The following is a 20,676-nucleotide window of genomic DNA, read 5'->3' as shown; positions in this document are numbered from 1 at the left end:
AGTGGAGCATTGTTTTGCCCGACATATGTATTAAAACAGTACTAAGTAACTCATGCCCCTAGAGGCCATAAGCGCCACTGCAGGTGTCGTAGCATGTTATGGTTTTTTACTCATTCATTGTTCGTGAGAGTAAATACTACACTGACAGAAAACACAAAGGGAGAGAGGGATATTGTACATCCAATTACACAATGGAGATCTTTTTTTTCACTCAAACTTGGCTGTAAATCATTTTTAAGTGGTGCTTGCCCAGTATTAGCTTTGCCTGTTAGCTTCTTTTTCATGATTCTATTAGTGTGTATTGGTGACTCCAACCCGGAGGCAGGAAAGTTGCAATTGTGGTTTTCTGGCAGAGACACCAGGGAGAGATGAAAGACCCCTCAATCATCCCATTAACGCTTGTATTACCCCCAGCGGGACTACGAAAAGGATTTATTAAGGTCAACAAGTTACTTTGTACTGCTTTAAGGAAAAAAAGTTAGCCGTGACAATAGGTCAACTACTCTCATGTTCAACAGAGACGCATTCATAGTTTACGCCAGCTTACAACATCCACTTTCTTTACTTTACTTTGTACTGCTTTAATGTAATGGACCGCCCCACGCTCGCATGTTTGCTGAAAAGGCAGCGACGGCTCGTGATTTACAGGTTATATCTATTGAATAATCTTCTTCTGTCTGGTGCAACAACAGCGTTGGTCCAGGCGAGCCCGGTATCTTTCATGCACATACTTGTTAAATCCGCTGCTTTGCATTTGCAGCATCTTCTCATCTCATGTAACCTATTTCTGTCAACTTGTAGACTTTTATGGTGGACAAACTACAAACTATATTTATCCCACTGTGAGTTAAACACTGTCCACCCGCTCTGGAGTTGGTGGACTGTGCACGCCGCAGAAACATGATCAAAACACCAGTATGCAGGAAATATTTAAGTCCGTACGTTGGTCTGGAGGGAAAAGCTTGGGGAGGGACCACTATTTTATGTAACATCACCATTCGCTCTCCAAGGGTGTCTGTCCAGCCCACAACCACAAGTCTGAAGCTGGAGATTTCACAGAGCGCCCCAAGTCAGCGCCAAAGTCTAGTTTATAGGCTGCGTTTCGAAATATAAGATCGGGGCCTTACACTCTCAAAGACAAGATACAATAGTACATGAAGCTTTACAATCCGAGACCTTCTGATCATGTTAGTTCACGTTATCAGTTGTACACAACACATTACAAGTTAGCAGCCTTTATTTGTGGCATGTTCTGAATAGTTTTGTTTTTCATTCCAGATGTAGACTCACACCCCCTGCTGTCATTTTGTGTAGCTAATTTAAAAAAAAGTAGAGATTTCTTATAGACTCATGCATCATTTTCATTTCTACTGTAAGAAATCCCAAGGACCTTTAAAGTTCGAGGTTGTCAGAGGTTTTTGTTGAAAAAGAGCAGCCGTTGTAGCAATGGGAGGACTTGTAGATTCTCCTTTCGGGTTTCCCAAGGTTACTGCAGCAAATCATGTCTCCTTGTGTGAGATTGTGAATCATGGTGTGGTACGCTTTTTTTTAACTGTTAAACCTTGTGCTACACATTTTGGAAACTCACCACAACCCTGGACTCATTGACTCATTTAGGGCAGTCTGCATGCATCATTATGTCAAATAAGCTTTTTCTAGCGCCATACAATGATACAAAATTTTAAAAAAATCCCTTTTGCAAATATACTTTGGGATGGCAGTTGTGTACTATAGAGCTTTTGCCGATTTGACCTAATTCGATCCCAAACCTGACCAGAGCATTTTGTTGTTGTGTCCTTGTCCAAGACACGTAACCCGCCGTGCTGCCAAAGAGGCAATATGAGAGAAAATATTGATATTCTAGATCTGTCTGCAAGATTGAACAAACAAAGTGTATGCAATTTGTTTTCATGTCAAGACTTTAACAAATCCTAAATAAGGACAAGGCTACCCCATGAACTGCTACCTTAACGTGGTGGGGTTGTTTGAGTGCCCGAATGATCCGAGGAGCTATGTTGTCTGGGGCTTTATGCCCCTGGTAGGGTCTCCCATGGCAAACAGGTCCGAGGTGACGGGTCAGACGAAGAGCAGTTCAGAAGACCCCCATGGACGTACACTATACAAGGACCGTGACGTCGCCCGGCATGGCGCAGCCGGGGCCCCACCCTGGAGCCAGACCTGGGGTTGGGGCCCGAACGCGAGCGTCTGGTGGCCGGGTCTCTGCCCACGGGGCCCGGCCGGGCCCAGCCCGAAGGGACGACGTGGGCCCGCCCTCCTGTGGACCCACCACCCGCAGAGGGATCCGTAGGGGTCGGGTGCGGAGAGGACTGGGTGGCAGTCAGAGGCAGGTGCCTCGACGACCTGGTCCGCATGCACAGCTTCTGGCGTTCGGGACATGGAACGTCACCTCGCTGGGGGGGAAGGAGCCTGAGCTTGTGCGGGAGGTGGAGAGATACCGACTAGATATAGTCGGGCTCACCTCCACGCACAGCTTGGGTTCCGGATCCCAACTCCTGGAGAGAGGCTGGACTCTCCATTTTTCTGGAGTTGCCCGCGGGGAGAGGCGGCGGGCTGGGGTGGGTTTGCTCATATCCCCCCAGCTCAGCCGCCACGTGTTGGAGTTCACCCCGGTGGACGAGAGGGTCGCGTCCCTACGCCTTCGGGTCGGGGACAGGTCTCTCACCGTTGTTTCGGCCTACGGGCCCAACATCGGTGCAGAGTACCCGGCCTTCTTGGAGTCCCTGGGAGGGGTACTAGATAGTGCTCCGACTGGGGACTCCATTGTTCTGCTGGGGGACTTCAACGCCCATGTGGGTAACGACAGTGAGACCTGGGAGGGGGTGATTGGGAAGAACGGCCTCCCCGATCTGAACCCGAGTGGTGTTCTGTTGTTGGACTTCTGTGCTAGTCACAGTTTGTCCATAACGAACACCATGTTCGAGCACAAGGGTGTCCATAAGTGCACGTGGCACCAGGACACCCTAGGCAGGAGGTCGATGATCGACTTTGTAGTTGTGTCGTCTGACCTCCGGCCGCGTGTCTCGGACACTCGGGTGAAGAGAGGGGCTGAGCTGTCAACCGATCACCACCTGGTGGTGAGCTGGATCCGCTGGCAGGGGAGGAAGCCGGTCAGACCTGGCAGGCCCAAACGTGTTGTGAGGGTCTGCTGGGAACGTCTGGTGGATCCCTCTGTCAGTGGGGTCTTCAACTCCCACCTCCGGAAGAGCTTCACCCAGATTCCGGGGGAGGCGGGGGACATGGAGTCAGAGTGGACTCTGTTCTCCTCCTCCATTGTCGATGCGGCTGCTCGTAGTTGTGGCCGTAAGGTCTCTGGTGCCTGTCGCGGCGGCAATCCCAGAACCCGGTGGTGGCGCCCGGAAGTAAGGGATGCCGTCAAGCTGAAGAAGGAGTCCTACCTGGCCTTGTTGGCTTGTGGGACTCCTGAGGCAGCTGAGAGGTACCGGCAGGCCAAGCGTGCTGCGGCTCGTGCGGTTGCGGAGGCAAAAACTCGGGTCTGGGAGGAGTTCGGGGAGGCCATGGAGGAAGACTATCGGTCGGCCTCGAAGAGATTCTGGCAAACCATCCGGCGCCTCAGGAGGGGGAAGCAGTGCTTCACCAACACTGTTTACAGTGCGGGTGGGGGGCTGCTGACCTCGACTGGGGATGTCGTCGGGCGGTGGAAGGAGTACTTCGAGGACCTCCTCAATCCCGTCGTCACGTCTTCCAATGAGGAAGCAGAGGCTGGGGACTCGGAGGTGGGCTCGCCCATCACCGGGGCTGAAGTCACCAAGGTGGTGAGAAAGCTCCTTGGTGGCAAGGCTCCGGGGGTGGATGAGATTCGCCCTGAGTACCTTAAGTCTCTGGATGTTGTAGGACTGTCTTGGCTGACACGTCTCTGCAACATCGCGTGGCGGTCGGGGACAGTGCCTCTGGATTGGCAGACCGGGGTGGTGGTCCCTCTCTTTAAAAAGGGGGATCGGAGGGTGTGTTCCAATTACAGAGGAATCACCCTCCTTAGCCTCCCCGGTAAGGTCTATTCCGGGGTGCTGGAGAGGAGGATCCGGCCGATAGTTGAACCTCGGATCCAGGAGGAACAATGCGGTTTTCGTCCTGGTCGTGGCACACTGGACCAACTCTATACCCTTCATCGGGTACTCGAGGGTTCGTGGGAGTTCGCCCAACCAGTCCACATGTGTTTTGTGGATCTGGAGAAAGCGTTCGACCGCGTCCCTCGTGGTGCCCTGTGGGGGGTGCTCCGGGAGTATGGGGTCCGGGGCCCTCTGTTAAGGGCTGTCCGTTCCCTGTATGACCGCAGCAGGAGCTTGGTTCGCATTGCCGGCAGTAAGTCAGACCTGTTCCCGGTGCGTGTTGGTCTCCGCCAGGGCTGCCCTTTGTCACCGGTTCTGTTCATTACTTTTATGGACAGAATTTCTAGGCGCAGCCAGGGGCCGGAGGGTGTCCGGTTTGGGAGCCTCAGAGTCTCATCTCTGCTGTTTGCGGACGATGTTGTTCCGATGGCTTCAACGAACCAGGACCTTCAGCACGCACTGGGGCGGTTTGCAGCCGAGTGTGTAGCGGCCGGGATGAGGATCAGCACCTCCAAATCCGAGGCCATGGTTCTCCACCGGAAAAAGGTGGCTTCCCCTCTTCAGGTCGGTGGGGAGTCCTTGCCTCAAGTGGAGGAGTTTAAGTATCTCGGGGTCTTGTTCACGAGTGAGGGACGGATGGAGCGTGAGATCGATAGACGGATCGGTGCGGCGTCAGCAGTGATGCGGTCGCTGTATCGGTCTGTCGTGGTGAAGAGGGAGCTGAGTCGGAGGGCAAAGCTCTCGATTTACCGATTGATCTACGTTCCCACCCTCACCTATGGTCATGAGATTTGGGTAATGACCGAAAGGACAAGATCGCGAATACAAGCGGCCGAAATGAGTTTCCTTCGCAGGGTGGCTGGGCGCACCCTCCGAGATCGGGTGAGGAGCTCAGTTACCCGGGAGGAGCTCAGAGTAGAGTCGCTGCTCCTTCACGTCGAAAGGAGCCAGCTGAGGTGGCTCGGGCATCTGTTTCGGATGCCTCCTGGTCGCCTCCCGCGGGAGGTGTTCCAGGCATGTCCTAGTGGGACAAGGCCTCGTGGAAGGCCCAGGACACGGTGGTGGGACTATGTCTCCGAGCTGGCCTGGTGTCGCCTCGGGGTCCCCCCAGAACAGCTGGAGGAGGTGTGTGTGGATCGGGAAGTTTGGGCATCTCTGCTGAGACTGCTGCCCCCGCGACCCGGCCCCGGATAAAGCGGAAGAAAATGGATGGATGGACAAGGCAAAAATGAAACTGAATTTGGAAAAATATGACTAGAAGTTAAGCTCCTGTTTAAAGCTATGTTAGCTAAAACATTTGATGAAGACCTCGGTTTATTGTGGTTTCCTGCAATATGGATATTCCACCCCCCAATATTGCGATAGCTGCTTTGGCGATATATTGTACTATTAATATAACACATAGTAAGATTTTAACACAACAGAATCTCTAAAGATGGCAACGATGCTACCGAAATGGATCTAGCTCAAACACTGGCAATTCGGACAGTTGGACCCCCCGCTGTTTCCCTCGCTGTTTATTGGCCTCGTCTGCGAACGCCCCTCCACTTGTCGAATTATCGGTGGTCAGATTGTCTGGCAACTTGTGAATAGGACGGCAAACTCCAAGACAATTGCACACAAGCATGTACACAGAGATGAGCAGCTGGCGTGACAATGAGCCCAGCAGACAGAATGAGTCAAAATATACTGTAAAAAGAAAACAATGTAATTCGGGATAAGTAATGTTTTACCAGATTGCATGAGGGCTGACGCATCATCTCAATATATTCGATATTGGAGTGGCATTTGTGTAGGCGTGACCGTGGGCGCGCACGTGTCTGTCTCCCTGAATTTGGCTCCACGCCGCACCGCGACTCGTCAGTTCACTTTGAGGATGATTGATGATGATAAACTATAAGCCTATGCTGCCTTTTAACGTCATTCTGAGTGTCTCTATGTTGTAAACTCACATCATAGCAGGATACATTTGATTTTTCCTAAAAGGCTTGCTCTTATTCACAATGGCATGAAGATGAAATGTCCTACTTGCTGACAGTGGCGTGACATAAACTTCACCGTCTCTCTAACTCTCGCTTTCTTTCTTGCAGTGTGCTGTTTTGTGGTTCACAAGAGGTGCCATGAGTTTGTCGGCTTCTCGTGTCCCGGAGCTGACAAGGGCCCCGACACAGATGTAAGTGATTCATGTTTTACAATTCTTTACAATCAGTGCAATGATGTAGGCACCTAACAGTAAAAGCTGAAAATATGACATGATGTTAGCAGACAGTACATAAGGTGTAAATGCTCTTGAGTAATGCATTTAGACAGAATTTAGGTATATTTTAGACCAGGTTTATTCTGGACTTAATCTAGGCCTTGTGGTTCTTGTAGAGTCAAATATTTATGAGGCAACACTCGGTGTGCAAAGTTGCAATTTACTTTGTATCGGACAAGCATTGAAAGGCAAAACAATATCTATAACAATGATTTTTAAATGGTAAATGGTCTCAACTTATATAGCGCTTTTCCACCTACATTAGGCACTCAAAGCACTTTACAGCAAGGATCCACTCACCCATTCATACACCAATGTACGCAGACACTGGGGGCAATGTGGGTGAAGTGTCTTGCCCAAGGACACAACGACAGTGTACACTTCCAGGACCTTCCGATCACGAGACGACCCGCTCTACCATCTGCGCCACTGTCGTTTAAGTATTTCCATCCCAAACACTCTGAGTAGAACAAAAAGCCAAAGTGATATTCTAGCTCTGCCAAACTGTATAATGGATAGTTTTCTATTATCACCGCCAAAAAATGCTGAAAGCGGTAAAATATTTTCTGTAGTAAAACTGCCTAATCTATTCTATTAGCTTTCCACCTTTAATCTGTAACCCATCAGTATAGGCTTTTGATAGACTGTGGTTTGGCATGTCCACTCTCACTTGTATTTAATTCATTTATTTGTTTACAAATAAATGAATGAAATAATTGACATTCTATAATTGGCCGGCAAAGAATGCAAGTTAACTTTACTACGCTTTTCGATTGGCTCTGTTGTTTTGATTTACATCTGAATAGTTACAAATGTCAACTTGGCAGCCTGAGTTGTAAGTGAGTCATGTGGTACTTTCTGGTCACATCAGCTCCAAGAATCACATATAAATGGCTGTTGCTGTGGCCTCTAGACTGTGGCATTTTGAAAGATAAACCACAATCATCCATACATATATTGTTATTGTGAGTGACATTTGTACATTCTTGGTACAATTGCCCGTCTAATTAACCACTAATATGTTATGAGTGTCTTGTATTGACTCTAATTAGCCTCTTTTTGCCCTTTGTGAGCTACAGATGGAGTGGTCTGCTGCTCCCTGAGGGAACATACGTGTATAAATACTGCATTCACTATCCCAATACACAAGCATGACCTGGCATGAGAGGAGAAGGTCGACTTACTCTACACTGCCCGATTTTGCAACAAAAAAAAACAGCATTGCAATTGAATTGGCAATGCATGTATGTTTTAAAATAAAGATTTAGTTCACAGTACACATTTTCAGTAACTTAAGTTGCACTTAAAGGTGCCTTTTAAAGGTGACTTTTATATGAAAAAAAAAACTTTTCATTTGTGCGTACTTTCAGTCACCTAGCGGCTGTATGGGTTAATTAATTGCTGTCTTACTTGCTAGTTGCAACTATTTAAAGCAGAACTAAGTAACTTGTGCCTGCGAGAGTAAATACTACGCTGACAGAAAAGACAAAGGGAGAGAGGGATATTGAACATTGTGCCAGAATGACACGATGGAGATATTTGTTTTCACTCCAACTTGGCTGTAAATACTGTTTAAGTGACACTAGCCCAGAGTTAGCTTTGCCCGTTAGCCTGTTTGCTTCTTCTTAGTTTTTTCATTAGTGTGTATTGCACCTCCTACCCGGAGGCAGGGAAAGTTGCCAGGGTGGTTTTCTGGCCAGAGACACCAGGGGGCGATGAAAGACTGGCAAAAATCATCCCATTAACACTTGTATTATTCCCAGAGGGACTACGAAAAGGATTTATTAAGGTAAACAAGTTACTTAGTTCTTCTTTAAATTGCTCTTTTGATGCGATTGTGAAAAAGTATGCAGCCTGTACTATGTTCTTTCCTAAAGTGTAAAAAAAACAATAATTAGTGTTAGTTGTTGCTTATCTCTAGTAAAGGCACTTGCCAAATATTTTTTATTTTTTTTGTTTGTTTGCAATGAAATATGACACTGGTTAAATATGAGACCTATTTGTCTCTGTCTGGCATGTCCCCCCCTTTTTTTCTTTTTAAAGATTTATTCATCTTCCCAACAGCTAATGTTAATTCAGCCTGACTCGTCGTGGGCAAACTTCTTGTTATTCAGTGATGCTTCTGCTTTATCTGTCTTGGCTGCCTGTCTATTCCCTGCCAATGCTCCCTTCCCCTCTCCCTCGTCCACACACACACCTTCCTCTCCGCCTTCAAGTGCCCATTGTGAATATCTTTGTTATTGTGCCAACCGGCTCTGGCACATGAATAAGTGGGTCCCGGAGTACAGCCCTCTGAATCAAATGATGATACAGGACCATCTCTAACCAACCTCTCCTGCATAAACTTCGCAGCTCAAAAAGATTACGTTCTATTCGGCGCTTGGCAAGAATTCAATAATAACCTTTCAGCTCATTGGAATTCATGTTTGCCTTTCTTCTTTTTCTTTTGGCAAAATCTATTCAGACAGATCCATCCCGAGACTTAAGAAATCTGAAGCCATTGAAGAAGACTGACCGTCGACCAAACACTATAATTTCAAAATATTGCTATAGCAGGGGTTATCAACATTTTTTTTTTTTTTTCATAAACTCACTGCAAGATGCACTGGAGACCCCCCATTCAGTCTTTACTTATCTCCGCGACCCCTCGAGACCCCTGCCTTTTAGGGTAGTCATCATGGAGCATATTAAATTTACTTTTCAGGCATCTGTGTTACGGCAAACTCTGAAAAGTAATTTTGTATCGAAGCAGACTCTTCACAAAGGCCTTGCACGTTTCTTTCAATGAGGATACAGGTTTAGCCATGACATTTTATGGATAATGGTTAAAATGTTTGAATGTCTGCTTTAGACTGTTATAAAAGTACATGTTTTTTTTACTCAATCTCACCCTGTTCTCAATAAACCAGACATACGAGTTTCACTACGCAGAGCTTTGTAGTTGAAGCTTTACTTGACCAAGGCAGTCTTAGTTTTTTCATCCGTCCAACCCTAAACAACCAGTCTTATGTTTTATCACTATGTTCAAATCTCACCTCAAGAACTCACAATAAAGTGAAATGATCATCACAAAGAAATCGTTTCCACGCAGCCATAGCCTTTTTTTGTTAACTTCAGTGACCCAAATCGTTTCACATTAGCTTTTAGTGAAATGAAAACATTTACTGTATTCTGCTTATGACACACTGTCTTGCTCGCGGGGAAGGGGGGGGGGCTGATCGATGAGACCCCGTGTGCCCGTCGACTACAGATTTTGGCCCGAAACGTCCTGTCCGAGTCAAGTCGCACGCGGATGACTCAGGACACATATCAATCGCCTGCCTCCTCCTTTCGCTCCCACTATCGCTCCATCTCACCACCGCCACCTCTGCCCCTCAGTGGGTGAATCATCGGCCTGTCATGGCTCCGTGTCTGTCCCGCAGCATGCGTACCCGCCGCTCGCACATGCAACCCCCACCCCCCCCCCCCCCCTCCCTCCGCCCTGACCCTTGTACCAACTGCCGGCTGCGCTTCTCGTTGTCTCTCTGTCTTTGATCCGCGCACGAGCTGGACCGGGTAAATTGACATTAGCATTTCAGTGGAAAGTGCTCCCTCTCTTCTCGCGCCCTACCGTTGTTTTTTATATTTTTTTATTGAGTGGACTGGGGCTGCGTGGGTGTTAAATAGTGCTGTATTATCAGTCAAGCATCACTTTGAAAACAGTGAATGGACGTGATTCATCCATAGAAGAAGACAAAAAAAAACACACACTTTTTTTCAGGACCACGTTACATTGACAGTTACAGGGGTCGGGTCAGTGGTTGTTCACTTGTGTTTTGGGCCGGTTTTGTCAAATTGCTTAATTCGAGCTGTAAAAGTCAGTGAGAGAGGGCAGATTAAGCCTCACATGGTGGTTTTGCCGTTACTCTCCCCAAATCCGCTTTGCCACCATCTGTCTGCTCATTACCAACATGGCTTCACTGCTTGGACAAAACTGTGATTTATTTTATGCTTATCTAGTTCTATGTGATTGATGATTCATGTTTGGCTGCAGGTAGAGCTTCTTATGGCTGCACAGTTAGGGGGAAATAGCTAATTGACATTAATCCGACAAGTTGCAAGTCAAGACTCCATGAACACAGGATAGTTTGTTGTTTGCAAAGGATATTTTACTAATAGCTAACGGAAACCATTCAAATTATTCATCCCAGGCCTGTATTAAAAATAAAAAAATCTTGAACAATAATTGATGAATGTCTTGAATAATATTATAGATGGAATATCCTGGAGCTGTGAACAGCATCATGTTTTATTTTAAGTCTGAGCATTCTTTTCAATCGTTAACGCTGAGGATTCTGAAATACTGTGTTCCTGGAGACTGGGAGTTCAGCAGAGTTCACAGTAGTTTCCAAAAGATGAAGCAACACGTTTGACTCAAGAGATGCCAATATATATATTTTTTTTATTTCTAACAGATTCTTGCGACAGGATTCTTTGCCTGCACAGTTGCTCATAAAGGTTTACTTCTTTGTCAAGTTTCTAACCTGATTATTTATTAATTTGTTGATAGGGATAACTATGTTGAAAAAAAATCTACTAAACTACGGTATTTCAACAAAGCACCCAATAAATTCATTTTTTTCAGCAAATTGTGTCAAAACATCTAACAATACTTAACAAAAAAGAAATAAAAAGGTCTTCCCCTTGAGCTGCCACCTTTTCGTTTTGGGGGAGTTTGTGTATGTCGTCTGGGGCATCATGCCCCTGGTGGTCTCCCATGGCAACAAGTCCTAGGTGACCCTGCTAGCAGTGGAGGAAGCCACAACACATTGCTACTTTGTTTTACCGGTCAATAACCGATGGTGATGAGATCTGGGTCATGACTGAATGGACAAGATCACGGATACAAGCGGTTTTGTTGCACCTTTGGGGATGGGGGAGGAGCTCTGTCAGGCTCTGGAGGCCCCCGGAAGACCCAGGATTCGCTGGAGAGACAACGTCTCCAAGCTGGCCAGGGATCGCCTCCCCCAGAAGAACTGCAGGAAGTGTGCATGGACAGGGAAGTCTGGGCATCTCTGCTCAGAACGCTCCCTCCGCAACTCGGACTACGCTTTAATTTTTTACTTCTATTTTGACTTCTATTTAGCTAAAACCTCCTGGCCCCAGTTGTTTCGTTTGTTACTGTAGTTGAGAGTCAAACTTGCCCACTCACACGCCTCTCTAATAGGCTTGTTTAGTGTATGTGGAGGTAAACCAGTGCACTGCAGATGGAGTGCCCCTCATTATAACAGCGTTTACCTTCAGTGACTCTGTGCTGAAATCCACACCAGTGTTGAATTAATATTGCTCTGACCACTGCCATTAGTCATCTGCCCGTGTGAAATGAACATATGATGGAGAGTGAAGAGGTGTTTATATGTTTCCCAAGTGTAAAGGGAGAATACTTTTCAATTGCTAAGGGCTATAACTATTTAATGGTCATATGAGAAGATTGTTCTTTATCAGTGCAATATTAAGTGCCATATCGCAAGAACCCAAGATATGTTGCAAAGTCACTAAGCCAACCCCCTAAAACAAAAACTAGCTAACTTTCAGTGTAAGTCATGAGTGCAGAAGCAGAAATAAAATTGTATCTTGATTATTAAAGAACTGTAGAAGACAGAAAGCCATCAAGTGAATGCATACCACAAGTTGAAAGCCAATGAGGGTGACAATTTGAAGGTAAAATGGATTGAAAATGTTGCTGTGAATGCCTCCTCACTCACTCACTTTATACCAGAGCTAAAAGCTGGGGAACATGCAGCACACGTCATACGCTAATGCCCAAAGGCGAGAAGAAGATTAAGCTTCGAGTGTCGCTTACTGTTAACTTGTGCCTAAGTGCAAGAGGAGACAGTGAATTAACCCCAACTGCCGATAGTAGGGAAGCCTGGAAAGGTCAGTTTAAAGGGATAAACATCTGCCTGTGTGTCATTGGAGCAGATCAGAGCTTGGATTACAGACACGCTGTTATGTAAGGCTATGGCACTAAAGGGCTGAGACTCCGCGGTCAGCCACAATCAGACTGAAGAAACACGACTTCAGGCACCGCTCATGGCAATGGTAAAGGCGGCCTCTGGACAGCTCAGGCACGGCCACGTGGACCCAAAAAAAAAACACTGGGAGATGTTTGTTCGAGAGGATTTGAATGTTTTTTTATTGCTGTGCATGTGCAGAAAAGATAAAAACTTCATGTTAAAGGTGGGCGAGGTGGAAATTCAATATGGTTTTCTTCACTCCCTCAAAATTGCTCAAATCAACACAAATCAAGGACCTTTTTTGCAAACCTGTTTACCTGTTATTGTGCCATTCATAATGTACTCTTTCTGCAGTAAATACTTGTGGAAAAGTTCGCTATCCACCAACCTCCATCAGTTCGAGCCCATCACATAATCACAAGCTCGATCTCCCTCGTATCTATTTCAACACAGATAAAACCACTGCAGCAGCAAACGTGGCCGCTCCACCAGTGACTTCGGCTGCTTTCACAAAAAAAGCTCAGCTAAACAAATAAAAAGTTAAATGAGATAGCTGCATTACTGTGCTGTCCCTGGGAGGTGAGTATTGTGACAGGGACACCATTATCCCACACTTCGCGTGCCTCGGGGTGTAGTATTGGGGTCCCAGATGTTCACCGAGACATGTGGGAAATATGAGCAATTATGTAAGCGGTTGATTTAATTACAGATATCAAGTTGCAATCTGCAGTCGTTTGTGCCATCCCTGGTTACATAATTTAATACGTTTTAGAAGGATTCGTGACTTCCCATCAGCTGTCACCAAAAACACCAATTCAGAGAGTGCATTAACAGAGGAATGTATTGATTTATAGCAGGATGAAAACAAGACGATATAAAGTCATTTAAAGGTATTAAAGTGAACCGCATTCCAGCCATTTTTGAGTGTCATTACCTTTTCTAAAATGTTTTATCGCCTCTTCATAAGCTTGATTATTAATGTCAACCATGAGCTTTGAATGTAAACACTGTTATGAGTGTCTTGTATTGCACTTGGAAATGTTCCCGTAAATTTGTAGTAGTGAGTTGGCTCCTGCTATTGTTATCCCTGGTATGTTTACACCTAAGTGCCACGGTATGACGAACATATCCACATTTTATAGCTGCACAACCCAAAGCATTACACTGCAATACATCTGCGATGGCAAAGAATTCTGTATATTTAAAACCTCCAAACAGAAATATTATATATATCATAATTATATCAGCCTGCCAGACACTCCTCCTTTCTGTTCAAAAGAAGAACCGTTTGGACAGCTATCATTTCACGATTTTACCCACATCGGTCCAAGACGCAGAAGCCGTCACCACACTCGCGGCGAGTGATACGATGTTTTCTTCTGCTCTTTCGTCTGTTTTAAATCATTTGAAAAAGAATGTAATCCCTAAAACCGGAGCAAGAAACAGCGTTCGAAGCGTTCCTCATAAATAAGTGTTTTTGGAAAGGCTTCCTGCCGCTTGTTGCTGCGTCGCATCTAGCGTTGCTCTGATTGGTTGATGCCGTCAGTCAATCACGCCCACCGGGAAATCGTTGAGATCATGCTTGCTCCCAGACCATATGTCTTTGAAATATCTATGAAAAAGCATGGAGTTTGGCAGGCCAGGCAAGGGCAAGACACTTCACACTACTTGCCTCCAGTGTCTGCGTACATCGGTGTATGAATGAGAGTGTGAATGGGTGACTGGTTCCTTATTGTAAAGCGCTTTGGGCCTGATAAAGGTAGAAAAGCGTTATATAAGTTGAGTCCATTTATAATTTTTTTGGTATTCTCTACAAAGACAAAGACAGCCGTAGACAGCCAGTTGCAAAAAATGTACTGTTTCAAGATGGGATTAATAGCAGGTTCCCCAGAGTGAACCAAGCAGAAAAATATGATGTGACCAGTTCATTTCCTTCATACTTTCAAATCAATGGCATGGCCCAAACAAACAAAAAGACATCTTGTAGAGCCTTTGAACAACCGTACTCATAGCAGCACAATGGTGCACATCTCACCGAGCAAGAAGGTCCTATGTCCAGGTTGGTTTCCCTACGGCTAAAACCATGAACAATGGGCACCCCTCTCTAGCTTTAAAGAAGGATCATAAAAATACAAAATAAGTGCATGATATAGGAAAAGGCCGATCTGTTGTTTGTAGAAGGTCAAGTGCTGCTTTGCTGTGTCCCTACAGCAGGGCTATGGATCATATGTCCTACTGGTATCTATCTTTTATTTCAAAATGGCTGCTTGATCAAAACACAGTCAGACATGTTTGTTACGGCACAACCACCAACTGACTCTGGCACAATGGAGGAACGGGTCGATACATAGATCCAATTCAGAATAACAATGACCTGGGTGTTCTCCACTCACAGCAAGCTCCCTATTACCCACTTTAGTTTATTCTTTTCACATGTGGGTTGCAAATAAAGGCAATATTAGCTACGAGGGCAATGCAAAAGCAATTATGAACAACAACGGATGAATCACCCAAGCTGCCAAAAGGACAAGTGAACTGACAGTGAGATGTTTTCAATGCTCCTGTTAAAATAAACAGAACACACCGAAGAATAGTTTGGGATTATATTTGTATTCATAAGTTGCATTGCATTTATATTGATATCAGTATGTTGATTTACCACGTAAAACACATATGTATTGCTGGGGAAAGTTACAGCCAATCACGAAACCTTGATTCAATTCCATTTAATTTAGATTAAAGAGCTACTTTGGGAAAACCATCTTTGTTTATTTATTCATGAATTTATTCACCATGGAAGACCTGAGTGATTCCGTGCGTCATATTCTGCAGGTATATAAACGTGGAGGCTCTAGTCTAGTTCACACTAAAATGACTTCCATTTTTCTTGCCTTTCAACTGTACGTGTTAACATCATTGAATATCTTGTTTTGACAGCACTGACATTTAGCAAGTTATTAAACCAGATCAAGCCTAATACAGACATGGGAGACTCAAGTGAGCATGTCTAATTAAATTGTAAAGTTTGTAAGCGGCGTTTCCTCTTGAGGCTAAGGAACTGCTGTGTCCTCGTAAAATGGAAGTTGGAGAAGACGGAGAATCATCAAAAGGAGCTCTGAACAGTGGCCTAAGTTGCTAAGCAATAGACATAGGATAGAATTGCTCATTCAAACCTCTGTCCTTGACTTCACAAAAGTAGCTATGCCTGCAGTAGGTAAAGGGAAGAGTATTGTCGTGTTGGCCTTGTCTGAAGCTGTGCCTTGGGGGGAACAAAAAGAAAAATACAAGAAGCGCTCACTCTGGAGATGCAGCTAGTCAGGAGCCTCCTGTGTCTTATATGTACAGTGTCTGTTTGTACATTTTTGGTACAGATCTGAGACACTGCAATAAAAGATTTGTGGTTGAATGAATGAATGAAAAATGTACACCTGAACTAAAGGACAACTCTGAACTCTGAACTTCATTATGATAAACATTTCAGCTTCGATTCAGATCAGCATGACGGAAATGTTTGCTTATTGAGTGCTTCAAAAAACAACATTTCATTACATTCATCTGATTAAAGGCCCTATACCTGATTTTTTTTTTAAGCCACTAAAGCCACTAAATTGAAATGTTGGTGGGGATAAAAACTCATCCCTAATCTTCCTAACATATTTGTAGCATCCCAGTTCTTAACAGGGACATGTTTATAGGCACATTTCACTACTGGCAGGGTCACTTTTCAGGGTCACATTTACAAGAATGCTTGAAAACTAGCCTCCAAGTTCATGAAATTGATACAATTGCTTTATAATTAGATCTACAGTGTTTTCCCCACAAATGTCTGACTTTACAATATACTTAAGACAAAACAAATTTCATTCCATAACTAGGAAAGAAATCAGGTATAGCTCATTTAAGGCTGCACAATGTGACTGTCAACTTATTGTTATTGCAATATTAGGTGACGCACAATCAATAAATCATGAATCTTCCATTTGACCGAGATTTACATTTTCTCCAAGTCTTGTTTTGACACTTTTGATGAAAAACTATTGCGATTTTTGTGCTTTGTTGACAATGGATCAATAATGCATTGATATTGATGACATTCAAGTGCAAATTAACAATGGTGTTCGAGAGGATAGATGAAAAATAGGCAGGAGTCTGGCTGTCTTATACAGGAGAGGTTTATTTACCATTGGGCCCCGGAGACATAAACTCGAGACATTGCGCTAGTCCTACCATTCAAGTCTGTCTATGCTCCCACAGAAACGGGATAAATACCCTCTCGAGCGTCATACTGATGCGCAAGCAAACATTCAGTGGCTGAGAGTGGGCGCCTGAGCACCACAATCAAGGCTACGACAGAGATAATACGACTGTACAGCTTGACCCAGTATGATAAATAGCGATTTAATGTTATCCTCTAACATTAACCTAACGACTCACCACATGCACAACATCATTTTCTAATCAATCAAGTGAATTCAGCAAATCTCCTCTAACTAATATACAGTGTCTTTAGTAAAGGCAAGAAGAAAAGATATTGAAAAGCCGTTAATAAACTGACATCCTACTTTTAGCTGTGTTTTTAAAGAGCGGTAGGTGCATTAACTGCGCTGCCCCAGAAATGTCAGCCAGTGCTTTACTCCCGCTGCAGCGCCTCTAAGAAAGTTCCTCACAAAGTGGACTCGCTCCAGCATTCCTGAGATTTATTGCTCTCGCTGTGACCCGCCTGCTATCTACTCCAACCCCGGGCCGATCCCACTTTAAGTCTGTCTTTTGTACATGTCTGGCCCAGCCTGAACTTCCACTGTGACTTAATAATTGATCCTGGCGCGGCGATACCAAATGTCCAGATTACATTGACAAGATTGATTGCTCGGCTCCATCCGCGGAGCGTAGCCGTGTTGAATTGCAGCGCCTCGTGCCAACTTCGCTTATCTGTAACTCTGCACCCTTTAGTTTTTTGTAATAGCGGGTGTGCAGAACGATGTCACAGGAGCATGGGTGCCTGGACTGTTGCTTCACACATTTCTCAGCACAAACACAAAGGACTTGCTCTACACTGTCGTTAATGTGACTCTCAACACAGTCATGAAACCTGCCTTAATCATCCTCTCTATGTGTTCAGTCGTACTTGAAAAATACTCCTGAGACGCCTGTAAAATCACAAACGAAAGCTTGACGGCCGTCCAGAACTCGACACTGTTATTTGGCACTTCAAGATAATCACGTCGCACAATTGAATTACGTTGGGCAAGAGTTTGATGAATAATTTACGGGCAGTGGGTAAACAGTGTATCTTGAGGCAGCCGGGGATGTGACCTATTCGGCAGACTGAAGGCGGAGGCGCGGTGTTGAATGTCATCACTAGGGAGGACCGCAGGAGAGGCGCAGACAGGAGCAGGGCGAGGCGGCCGCACAGGGGAAGGACCATCTTAAAGTGAATTCATTTGGGTCTAAGAATACTTTCGGTGTCGGTGATGTTTAAATTTGTGCAAACAATAGTGAATATCGACGTGGCTATTCTGAAAGTAAGTCATTACCTGTTGATACGGGCGATCACTCAGTGGCAGAGTGTTCGACCAGCAGTGCAAAGGTTGAGGGTTCAATCCCAGCTCCAGCCGGAACTTATTGTTGTTACGTTGTTGGGGGAAAGACACTTTATCTATTTTCTCCAGTGTCACACGCATGGATGATAATGTGTTTGTGAGTGCAAATGTGGGACAACAATCACCCCTTTAGAATTATTATAAGGTGCTATCTGCATTCGGGATTGTAGGATCCAGCTCGAAGGACCAATATTTGGGATAGATACAGACGGCATCTCGTCATAGAAGGGGGCGTGGCTTTGCTGAGGGGGAAAATAGAATCTTTAGAGAAACACAATTTTCCACTCTTTTTAACCATTTTCTGGTGTAATATGAACTTTTTTATCACACATAAATATAGTCAAGTGTAAATCGGGCCCATATGGATGTTTTCTCACAGCAGATTGTTCAGTAGAAGTAAAAAAAACGCCTGTTGTAGCAAGCGCTAGCTAACCGTTAGCATTAGCCCGATGCTAACATGAAGCATCAAGTTAGCATTCTCCGTTATTTATGTATTTATGGGCTGTTGAACCACTTTGCTCCCCTCCATGTCTTTGTATCTTTATTTAGTAGAAAACTTTATTTATATTTCATATTGGTTTTTGAATAATAATAGAAAGTTTAGATTTTTCTACAAATTATTTTCCCCCTTAACTGTTGACCATATATGGGCGATTCCAGGGATGCCGTCTGTATTATTGTAGGACTGTTTTCTGGATAGATACAGACGGCATCTCGTCATAGAAGGGGGCGTGGCTTCGCCGAGGGGGAAAATAGAATCTTTCGAGAAAGACAATTTTCCACTCTTTTTTGCCATTTTCTGGTGGAATATCAACTTATTTATCACATACAAATAAAGTCAAGTGTAAATCAGGCCCATATGGATATTTTCTCACAGCAGATTGTTCAGTAGAAGTGAAAAAACGGCAGTTGTAGCTAGCTCGAACTAACCGTTAGCATTAGCCCGATGCTAACATGTAGCATCAAGTTAGCATTCTCTGTTATTCATGTATTTATGGGCTGTTGAACCACTTTGCTCCTCCCCATGTCTTTGTATCATTATTTAGTAGAAACTATGTTCATTATTCAGCATTTGTTACAGTAGTTTTTGAATAATTAAGAGAAAATATACATTTTTTCAAAACTGTTTTCCCCCTTAACTGTTTTTAAAAATGACCATATATGGGCGATTCCAGAGATGCCGTCTGTATCTATTCCGCATCCACCCAACACTCTTGAGTGAATTCGGACACATGCAAGACAGTTTCGAAGTTTTAATGTAGCTTCAATTTGTTACAAAAGTCTGAAAAGTAACAGCGGAACAACTTATTACCATGAGTAACTAGCTGTACTTAAATTAGCTTAGCATAGATAACCATAAATAGAGTCGGAAACTAATAAGTGACTAAATATCACATAAAACTATACTGAAAATATTAATTGGCTGTCAAATATATCATGTTAACCCACCTCTGTCACAGACACAGACATTTGCAACTGCCCAACTATTTATCTGCTGCTCCGTTACCTAGCAACCCGAAACAGCCCCCCCTGGGTAACTATAATAGAGAATTTATAACAATCCACGTTTTGAGTAGTTCTGAGATATTTATGTATTAAGTTTTGAGCACTCACAGGACGAAATGGGGATTCATGATATGTTACTCATAAAACCTCAGGAATGCGGCAAAATCTGCTAAACTTTGACCAAAAGCAGTCCAGCAACAAGAACATGTAAATAACTCAATGTCAACAGTAATGTCAGATTAATCCTTATCATTATCAGGGGAAGAAATGCAAATTAGTGAAAGGTTTCAATTCTGTGTGTCATGTGTGATCATCAACACTGTCCGACCAAATAAATAAATGATGATAATATGGTGCTTTCAAATTCCATGGAGCATCATCAGCCGTCACTTACAATTCCCCACAGGTCATCTTTAGGTCACTTTGTTTATATCTCATCTTTTTAAAAAGGTGATAATCTGTGTTGTTCACGTATTCACTCATCTGTCAATGAATGGTTGAGATGAGATTATTCTTTTCAGATTACCAACACACATCATTTTCCAAACAAAAACCTCATGCTATTGCAGTTTTGTTTATCCTTTAATAGGAAGTCACTTGAGGCTAAACCCTGTGTGGTGCATTGTTGTAGGAGGCGGCAGGAGGGAGAAGTCACGCTGAGCCTCTGCTTGTGTCTGTCTTTCGAGCAAAGACTCCGTGGTTACTGCGGCTGCTCTTTTGGGACGTCACCTCGAAAATCTTTGCTTCTTTCCTCACTTCCTTCCTTTTTTCCTTGTCACTGCCCTGGCTATAAATACTACTTAAAGCTTAATTTAGGAACCGGTGCGTTGCTTGTAAATGTATTTTACTCTTTCTCATTACTAGTGCTGCACTGTATATTGCCAAGTTGTTGTTATTGCATTATCCATAATACAGGAACACAAGGTCTCCCATCTGCTATTGCTGCCTAAAACAGAAATGCACAGTGGCTCAAAATGATGCTAAAGCTCTAATTAGTCTGAATTGTCATTGTTTTTGATAATATATTTGTTGCCGTTTTGCACAGATCCTACTTGTTAGAGATTTGTAGGGAAGCGATAGTAGTAGTAGTAGTGTAGTGGTAGTATAGGGGGGCAGCAGTGATTCTCTGGTAAAGCGAAAGCCCGAGAGATGACCTTTCGATGTTGTCCTTGCTTCCCCATCTTACCTGATGATGGATGATGTCACATGTGAGCGCGTGATTGTTCGTG

At 44.4% G+C, this 20,676-nt stretch overlaps 1 protein-coding gene across 1 annotated transcript in view; it reads left to right on the top strand.

The window, feature by feature from the left end:
• The window catches only part of prkcab (protein kinase C, alpha, b), a 102,506-nt gene that overhangs the window by 34,464 nt on the left and 47,366 nt on the right, over positions 1 to 20,676 (top strand). The window contains 1 exon segment of the mRNA XM_079563940.1: positions 6,179 to 6,261. Within this exon segment, the coding sequence (XP_079420066.1) occupies positions 6,179 to 6,261 (83 nt within the window).

Source organism: Gobius niger (genome assembly GCF_951799975.1).
Source record: "Gobius niger genome assembly, chromosome: 10".
In the NCBI taxonomy this organism is placed as follows: Eukaryota; Metazoa; Chordata; class Actinopteri; order Gobiiformes; family Gobiidae; genus Gobius; species Gobius niger.
Note: the sequence above shows the minus strand (reverse complement) of the source record. Positions and strands in the feature narration are given on the sequence as shown.